Source organism: Nansenia antarctica (genome assembly GCF_963989245.1).
Source record: "Nansenia antarctica genome assembly, chromosome: 6".
Taxonomy (NCBI): Eukaryota; Metazoa; Chordata; class Actinopteri; order Argentiniformes; family Microstomatidae; genus Nansenia; species Nansenia antarctica.
Genome location: NC_137676.1, coordinates 68,181,261 through 68,191,192, shown reverse-complemented (window position 1 = coordinate 68,191,192; position 9,932 = coordinate 68,181,261). Strand labels below are relative to the sequence as shown.

The 9,932-nt window shown below is 42.7% G+C and overlaps 1 protein-coding gene across 1 annotated transcript; it reads right to left on the bottom strand.

Annotated features, from left to right (window-relative positions):
• Positions 1-3,623: 3,623 nt before the first annotated feature.
• LOC308160878 (NACHT, LRR and PYD domains-containing protein 3-like) lies at positions 3,624-9,713 on the bottom strand (the record flags this gene model as incomplete). Its single annotated transcript, XM_080534811.1, has 8 exons — positions 3,624-4,171; positions 4,726-4,763; positions 5,026-5,199; positions 5,754-5,927; positions 6,877-7,038; positions 7,132-7,305; positions 7,615-9,412; positions 9,527-9,713. The coding sequence occupies 8 exons, from the start codon at positions 9,711-9,713 to the stop codon at positions 3,624-3,626; spliced, it is 3,255 nt and encodes a 1,084-aa protein (XP_080390937.1).
• Positions 9,714-9,932: the final 219 nt, after the last annotated feature.

Here is a 9,932-nt window from a genome sequence, read left to right as displayed (position 1 = left end):
AGAATGTCAGTACCGGCCCCGCGGTGGCGTAGCGGTCTAAGCACTAGCCACTAGTGCAAGCTGCCCACCGGGGACTGGGATCGAATCCCGGTCTCGCCAGACCCGGATATGGCCGAGGCACACAGGGAGCGGCATATTGAGCGGCCGCTCCAGAGGGCGGTATAGGACTATTTCCGGACAAGGATCCGTCGCGCAACAGCGCCCCCCGGGGTGCCGGAATAACAGGTGCTGGGCTCGAGGAGCCAGTCAGCTAGTCTGCCTGGCAATCTCCTCTGGGGCTGCCGGCCACGGGGTCGTGCGGCGGATCCTACGCAATAGGCAGGGGATGCTAGGTTGGGTTCAATTGGATACCAAATTGGGTGAAAAAGGGATAACATCTGAAAAACATTTTAAAAAAGAAGAAAAAAAAAGAATGTCAGTATTGAACACAATAGTACAGGCATTTTGTGAGAAAAGAGGGGGGAACCTCAGACAATTGCAACAGAAAATCTTTCAACTGTTTATTGCTCATAAATGTCTCCTATATGACATATAAAAAGTCTTAAGAAATCCAAGTGGTGGAAAGTATATTTTTCTACCATAACCTGGTAACACGTTTTTGCTTCCAAAAATGACATTATAAAGCTTTAAAATGTTGAAACTTTAATCGAATCACTAAATTAATATACTTTTATACAAGGCAACATAAATTGGCAGTAATCAACATTAATATATAGGCATTGATTAACAACAATTGAAAACAATATTATTAAAATATCACTTTTATGTTACTTTCAAAATATTTGTGACTGGCACTATTGAACAAAAACGTAAACATGTTAACTTTTAAGTAAAACTTTATCAGTAGGTGTCTGGTTCATCTTCACCATCTTCATCGTCTTCATCTTCATCACATGCAGCCTGAGATGAGTTTGCACACCCCAATCCTTTGCAGTTGCTACATGCAACAGAGCACTCAATGCCATGCTTCCTGCATGTGCACCTCAGGCTGCTGCAGTCTGTCTTGCAGGTGCATCTGATGAACCAGAGGAGTTCCTGTGGAGCTGGTGGTAAGTCAGTTTGGACAGGGACAAGCCTCGTCACTCTCTTTCTATCCCCATTCTTGTGGCAGGAGTTCATTTGAGGTTCCCTTCCATTGCTGCACCTGGTAGGACACACGAAGACTGTGGTACTTCGCTGCTGCTGACGTAGGTGGCAGACTCTGCGGCTGTACATGAGAAGTGCTAATAGCTACCTTCTCACAAAAACAATAGAGAGTCGAGTCCCTCCCAAGGTTTCCCATTGTCCAGGCACTGCAAAGCATTCTTTGTTATTGTGCAAAGATTAGTTATTGTGCATTCTGCTGTGTGGTAGCTGACTGTGTGTCAAACACTTTAGCTTGCTCAGAGAGGTCATCACTGGTTGTGAATTTCTTGAGGGGAGCTCCTTTCCCAATGCCATAAATGCGGGAGGTAGTGTCACACCCAGTTATTGCATGGATGAAGAGGATGTGAGGGCAAACACTGGGACCCAGCTGCTGCTTGGCGGCCTTGATGTTCCAGACACGTGGCTTCTTCATGCTCTTCTTTTTGCACAATGAGATCAGCATCACCTGGAGCATGGTACGTCTGACAGTTCTTCTTCTGTAGGTGACCACTGAGCATGTTGATGAACTGCTGCTTGTTTGTGTTGTTTGAAAGGAACAGGTCTTTATTCATCGTAATAGGCATGTCTTCATCCATGGTTACAGCTGCTCCAGTCCTCCCACCTGCTCGCCTGCGGTGTGTCATGTATTTTGTGGATGTGCCCTGATAACCGTCGAACACAACAACTGCCTCTCCATACTTCCTTGTGACATACTCGCATACAGCTTGCAGATGTCCTTGTATGTGGATCCACGTGTCCATGGGATGCGCTGAACCAATACTCCACCATCCAGCACATACTGGACTTTTATTCAGACATTTTCTTTTTCTGACTTTTATTCAGAAATATATTTTTCAGACTTTTATTCAGATTTTTTTTTCAGACTTTTATAGTCAAGCATTAACCAGCTGACCAGCAGCACAGTAACATTCCTCTCCATAATGGAAAAGCAGTGTGATCATCAGCGCCCTCATGTGGAGAACATTATGACCTGCAACTTGCCATCTGGGTACACTGATACTGTAGCTGCAAGGATGAAATTAGACCTCCCAAACAATCTGGATAGAATAATGGGGTGACATAAGTTGTGTTCCATGAATATAGCAGGAATACAATTAACATCATTTCAGAACAGGAAGAACGGTTGAACTTCATAGAACTGACTTGATCTATCAGTTTCATTCATAACCAACACATCTGGCTTTAATTTCCTTAATTGGGGAATGGCATCCATCTTGTTGTTTAAGACCTATCCAGATGAATCCGATCTAATGCAACAATCAGGATAGACTTTTTAAAAATACTTTTTACACTTTTTCACACGTGTGATACATCAGCCCCATTCTCAAAGTTCATCATCCGTTTTGTACATCATTTTATTATCTTTCACATTTACACTTTTTACACACTTATTTACACATGTGTGGAAGCTTACATTTTTCACAATAATTGCAACAATATATAATATATAATAAACTAAGGACCTTTGAGTTTCAACCTCAAACCTGCATGACCACTCGTAACTGAAACTTGTAACTGAAAATAATAATATGAGGAAAATGCATTAGTTTATTTTTACACATTTCTTCTCCAGCAAATGGACCTTTGTGATTGACGGTGCGGCATCTGTTATGTTTGTAAATGTACCAAAACTACCATAGATTGTTCAGTTAACCAGTCACCCACAGCTGAGCCAACTTAATAGTGCATATAACAGCTTATAAGCTTATTTTTCCCAAACCAAGGGGGAAAAAAACTAAAATCCCACAAATCTCCTCCAGGTCCCAGGTCAGGGTGGGACCACTGAGGCCATGGCCCTGAACCTCTTTGGGCCGGTCCTCAGAGATGGAAACACACACACGTCTGTGTATTTGGACCAAGCACCAGTGTCAAAAGTGACAGTTGGAAAAGACTCATTAGAGGATGGTCCAAGTTTTGACCAGGTCAGCTTTGTTCGCTAAGGTAGTAGCCCCACCCCTATCCTAGACCAGTTCTTCATTTAATAAACGTTGTTCTTTCACAACAGAATTAAGAAGACAAAGAAGACAAAGAAGACTGACCTGTAAACATTGTGTGGGGAGCATGCGGCGTCTGGCCTGTAGAGGGAGCTACAGGACTGGGGTGGAGAGTGGGTGATGAGCATCATTTTGCCACAGCCGGTGTCCAGTTATCCCACCACCCACTCTCCACCACGGTCCTGTAGCTCCCTCTACAGACCAGACACACATTGGTTTTTACAAGTGTAAGAAGCCTCAATTTCTCTTACTTCCTTTTCTTATCCCTCTTTTCTCCCTTTCTCCTCTCTTTTACCTCTCCGTTCTTCTTCCCCCTTCTTCCCCGTCTTCCACTTTCTCCCCCACCCATAACAGACTATTGTTCCCCTCGCCTACTCTCTCACGGCTTTTCAGTGGAGTTGTTGGGATAAACAAATCACTACTTCAGCTACTAAGCTTTCGGTCTGACACTGACGATCGGTCTGATCCGAGTACCACAGAACGTCACACCGTGAAGTCTGAGCTTCTAGCATACAGGGTCAACGAAGACTCCCAAAACACATAAAATCCGACGTAGAGCGGCTCAGTAAACGTAGCCTTGAACGTGTGCAGGTGAGTCAGCGTGTCGGAGGAGACGCTGTAGAAGGACAGAGTGCCAGCGGGCCAGTTCAGATACGCTCCTACTCTGTGGGAGCGCGAGGAGGGGACAGGGATGACGGTCTTCACCTTATCGTGCCACGCCGTGTAACTGTCGTCAGAGCAGTCCAGACTCCAGGACTTGTCGTTGTATCCTAGCACACAGTCATCGCCCTTCCCACTCCTGCTGATTGCTTTGTAGGTCACTCCTATAGAAGCCTCCCCACCCCACTCTGCCTCCCAGTAACAGCGGCCAGTCAGACTCTCTGCGGACAGCACTTGCGGACATTTCTCGAATCTCTCTGGGTGATCGTGGCACAGCTGCTCCTCTCTCACCCATGTCACCTTTCTGTTCCCCTCAGACAGGAAGAGGTTTCTGTGTGCAATGTTTGGGTCCAGTGTGAGCTCACAGGCACCTAACGCGGGAAACAAGAACAAAGATACACTATTCACATGGTTTCACATTGTTTTGATGGAAATAGGGAAGTAAAACAAGGTGGTTTAATGTTGGACTAAGCCTATCAGATAGCCTACATTAGTCGTCTGTTGCATCATTTAATATTTGTTTTACCATTTAATAACAGGGCAAAAATTGCTCTTTTTGACATTATCTGATCTGGAAAAAGTCATGGTTGTATTTCATCACAACTGGATTACCTGGGTTGGCCCCTTCCTACATTGCTGACCTCTGATCCCTTTTAGAAGTGCTTTTACTGTATTTTAAACCAACAGGTGTCAGTGATTTGGAGTGGTCCAGTAAACTGTATTGTTTTGTTACGTTAAGTCATTCAAAATGACTACTCATTTGTTTATTTCCTGCATTTCTGATCCTCTTTTAACTTGTGTTCTATTCTTATTTTATTGTTATTTCACAGTTCTGACTGATTTCTCTGTTTTGTTTTCTGTAAAAAAAAAAAAAGATATATTGTTGGTGCTTTATTGTGTCCTTTTCACAGAGAACAACACTTACTTCTCATGTACATCCAGTTCTGTACTCCAGTCTGAAATCTGAAAGCGAAGAACAAGAACAGTCAGATTTACAAAACAATCTCCTGAACCGTATGAATAAATTGAGCTTGATTTACTAATTTCAGCTTCAAACTGCCACCGATTGTCAATCAATCAATCAAACTTCATTTATATAGCACAAGTCATGCATTGAATGCAACTCCAAGTGCAGAACATACAAATAATAGTAAATAAACTACAACTCAATAAAACAAGAGGTAGAAGATAAGAAATAGATCAAATGAATACAACACAATAATACCTGACTGTTTGTAGTTTATAAGTAGGATCCTCCTGGACAGCAGAGAGCAGCTGGACTCCCGTCTCTCCTGGGAGGTTGTAGCTCAGGTCCAGCTCTCTCAGGTGGGAGGGGTTGGACCTCAGAGCCCGGGCCAGAGCAGCGCAGCCTTCCTCTGTGACACCACAGAACAACAACCTGTGGAAATAGTTTCACTCTATGAATGTTTCTGAATGTGTATCATCCTCATTGGTATCACAGCTTTTATTCATCAAGGTTAATGTAATTGAAACAGGTTAATTCCAGTTATCAGGAATGAACCAGAGATGGGAAGGCTTGAAACTGTTCTATTTACTTTATGTAAAATACTCATAACAGTGCATTATGATAGCTACAGCGCAAAAGGTATTCACCCCCTACGCATTTTACTGTGCAATTCACATCTTGTATCTCCTGTGCATACGACCAATAAACTTTGACTTGATTTGACTTGATATTCGCTCAGAACTAGATATGAAATAAAAAATGCACCATGTCCACAAATTAAAAAAACTAAGTAAAAAAAACAACAACATAATTAATTAATTACCTAACCCTAACCCAATGGCCTCTGGCCTGAGCATAGATTACTTTTTCTTGTGATGACTGGTGGATAGATGATTCACTTACTTAGACAAATGTATCTGTTGTAAGTCGCTATGGATAGGCGTCTGCTAAATGTCCAAAATGTAAATATAAATGTAAATGTTAACCTCAATATCTCCAGTTGACAATGTGGACTCCCGAGTCCATCAGAGAGCAGCTTCACCCCTGAATCCTCCAGGTGGTTGTCACTCAGGTCCAGCTCTCTCAGGTGAGAGGAGTTTGAGCTGAGAACTGAGGCCAGTGCGTCACAGCATCTCTCTGTGAGGTTACACCCACTTAATCTGGATAAGAGACAAACATGTTTTAGACTTGAATTCCAAACATATTCCAAGTATACATAAAGTGTGACTTTCTGACAAATCATCATATGATTCTCCTTGAATTATACTACTACTACTACTACTACTACTACTACTACTACTACTACTACTACTACTACTACTACTACTACTACTAATAATAATAATACATTAGACTTATATGGCGCTTTTCTCGACACTCAGACGCTTTACAAACTCAAAAGATTGAGTAGTAAAATAAAAAGAAAGAAACAAAAAATAGATAAAAGAAAGTATAGGGGTCTAATTAATCTTTTGATTACTAAATCTAAATGTCTTTGTAGGACAATCTACTCTGTATACTGCAATTACACTCGACCAGCAATTTTTGAAAAGGGATCATATCATATCAATCATATCTATCGAATGTAATTGGCATTAGGCCATACAAACTTGATTCATTGTTAAACGGATGCCGTGGGAATTCAAAGTTAAGAATCTCAGATCTCAAATCTAGTCTAGATTTGAATGAAAGACAAAAAACTACAGACAGTTAATATAGTCATATAGACTCAGCTAGCTACTGTGTTTAGTGCTGGTAAATGCAAGATAGACAACTGGCTGGCTGAGGTCTGACTGAGGCCTTAAAGGTCCAGTGCTGTATTTTATTTCATCATTAGGCTACAAATATGCTTTATCGGTTTCAGGTCAAACATGGCCGATGTTTAAAAAGCAGCATTTTCATTAAGGTAACAGTCTGTCATTTTCTCAGTAATCTCAAATAATGTATACTGTATAGGCCTATGCCTAAAGCTGGATATTGGAACGCAAATGTGTACATTTGTACAATCCGTTGAATAAGTTTCCATGGCCTTGACCCTCATAACTGACTATTTCTAAAAGGACTAACACTATACCAGGCTAGACCCACAGTTACATTAAAGACAAACACCTCAGGGACTCCAGGCGTCCCAGTCCAGCTGAGAGCAGTTCAACTCCTGAATCCTCCAGGTTGTTGTCACTGAGGTCCAGCTCTCTCAGGTGAGAGGCGTTTGAGCTGAGAACTGAGGCCAGGGCTGGACAGCATCTCTCTGTGAGGACACATTTATCCAGCCTAACGACAACAAGAGGGAGAGCAAATTGGTTTACAGAAATACAGTTATACATTTGATGAAACAAAAAACTGAAAGCCAAAGCATTTACTAACCTTAATATCTCCAGTCTGCATTGTGGACTCCCCAGTCCATCAGATAACAGATTCACTCCAGAATCCTGCAGATTGTTGTCACTCAGGTCCAGCTCTCTCAGGTGAGAGGAGTTTGAGCTGAGAACTGAGACCAGGGCTTCACAGCATCTCTTTGTGAGGTTACACTGACTCAGCCTAAGAACATATGAACAATTAAAAACAGCAATAAAAACAAAAATGTTCCTCTGTCATCATTGTATTATATCAGTATAGTATTGTAGTATAACATATTGGTCTTATTTGTGTGTTATTTTGCATAGTGACTGACGATGCAAAGTAACTGTCATATGCAATATTTTGGGTAGGCCATATGCAGATGTTATTGTGTGTTTTATGTTGTGTTATTATGGGGCAACAGGAATGGTATTGTTGTGTAGCCTATACATTTTTTAGTTAATGGTGGATATTTTTTGTTGATCACTGTTGTCAAAGTCAAGCACTCACAGAGCATTGCAGGAAGCGTTGACCACTGGCAGCAGCCTCAGAAGACCGTCCTCTGATCCAGAGTATTTCTTCAGGTCAAACACATCCAGCTCCTCTTCTGAAGTCAGCAACACAAAGACCAGAGCAGACCACTGGGCTGGTGAGAGGTTGGACTTTGAGAGACTTCCTGAGCTCAGGTAGGTTTGGATCTCCTCCACGAGAGAATGGTCGTTCAGCTCGTTCAGACAGTGGAACAGATTGATGCACTTCTGCTCCGGTGGATTCTCTCTGATCTTCTCCTTGATGTACTTGACTGTTTTCTTCTTTATCAGTGGGCTGTTTCCTGTCTGTGTCAGTAGGCCTCGTAAGAGAATCTGATTGGACTCTAGTGAGAGGCCCAGCAGGAAGCGGATGAACAGATCCAAGTGTCCATTCGTACTCTGTAAGGCCTGGTCTACTGCACTCTTGTGTAAGTCAAACAATGAATTCGGCTTCAGTGGTTTTGAAAGTTTCCTTGATAAGAATCTCTGTTTGACCAGTACGTTTTTGCCACTCTTCATGAATGTGAGGAACACGTACACTGCAGCAAGAAACTCCTGGATGCTCAGATGCACAAAGCAGTAGACCTTCGCTTGGTGCAGGCCACACTCCTCTCTGAAGATCTGTGTGCACACTCCTGAGTACAATGATGCTTCTCTGGCATCAATGCCACACTCTCTCAGGTCTTCTTCGTAGAAGATCAGATTGCCTTTCTCCAGCTGTTTGAAGGCCAGTTTTCCCAGTGACAGAATAATCTCTTCATCCATCATCATCCCATCCCTGCCTTTGCCTCCAAGATACTTCATAGTCTTCTGTTTGGTCTGAAACAACAGGAAGTGTATGTACATTTGAGTCAGAGTCTTGGGCATCTCTCCACTCGCTGTTGCGCCCAACAGTCTTTCTAGGACAGTGGCTGAAATCCAACTGAACGCTGGTATGTGGCACATGATGTAGAGGCTCCTTGATGACTTCATGTGTGTGATTATTCTTTTGGCCATGTTCTCATCACTGATTCTCTTCTTGAAGTACTCCTCCTTCTGTGGGTCATTGAATCCTCGAACCTCTGTCACCCGGTCTACACATTCAGGAGGGATCTGATTGGCTGCTGCAGGTCGGGTAGTTATCCAGAGGAGAGCAGACAGAAGCAGATTCCCCTTGATGAGGTTAGTCAGCAGCACGTCCACTGAGGTTGACTCTGTGGCATCACAACATGTCTCGTTGTTCTGGAAGTCTAGAGGAAGTCGACACTCATCCAGACCATCAAAGATGAACAGAACTTTGTACTCATCAAAGTTGGAGATTCCTGATTCTTTTATTTCAATGTAAAAATGACGAAGAACTTCCATCAAACTGTGTTTTTTCCCTATCAGCAAGTTCATCTCTCGAAAGGGAAGTGGAAATATGAATTGGATATCTTGATTTGCTCTTCCTTCAGCCCAGTCCAGAATTAACTTCTGCGTAGACATTGTTTTTCCAATGCCAGCTACTCCCTTTGTCAACACAGTTCTGCAAAGTTTGTCTTGTCCAGGTAGGGGTTTAAAGATGTTGTTACACTTGATTGGTGTCTCCTGTGTTGCTGGTCTCCTAGACGCAGTCTCAATCTGCCTCACTTCATGTTCGGTATTGATCTCTCCGCCTCCACCCGCTGTGATGTAGACATCTGTGTAGACCTCGTTGAGAGGTGCTGGGTTTCCTTGCTTAGCTATTCCCTCAAACACACAGTGAAACCTCTTCTTCAGGTTGGATTTGAGTTTACGTTGGCAAACCACAACACCCTCACCTGAATCACAATAAAAAAATCAAAAAAAAAATCAGAGAAAATAGATTGTTTCACTTACTATTTACATTTAACTGTAACACTTTGTCTCCCAAAACACTGTGGTAGATGTCTTACTTCTCTCCAATGTGTCAGCGAGCTCCTTCTGGTTCATGTTCCTCAGGACGTGCAGTGTGATCTGCAGAGCCCCCTCTCTGACACCGACTTCCTGCTTCTCATCTTCAGTGTCCAGCACTTCCTCTTCCTCCGTCTGACTAGCAGTGCACTCTGGGTGATCTTGAAAAATAAGCCTCTTGAACCTCATCAGCTCTTGTCTGACCGCAGTGATGACCTTTTGTTCTAGCAACTGAAACAAACAACTCAACATTCAAACATACAGTATGCAGCAGTCGAGGCTGGTGGAAGTATAAATCGGAGGACAGGCTCATCCACACAGTGTGTAATTGATTTCTGTGCAAATCATAGACCCTATAAAAACAAAGATATGAATTCCAGAATGACATGAACTGTTATCCTTGCATGA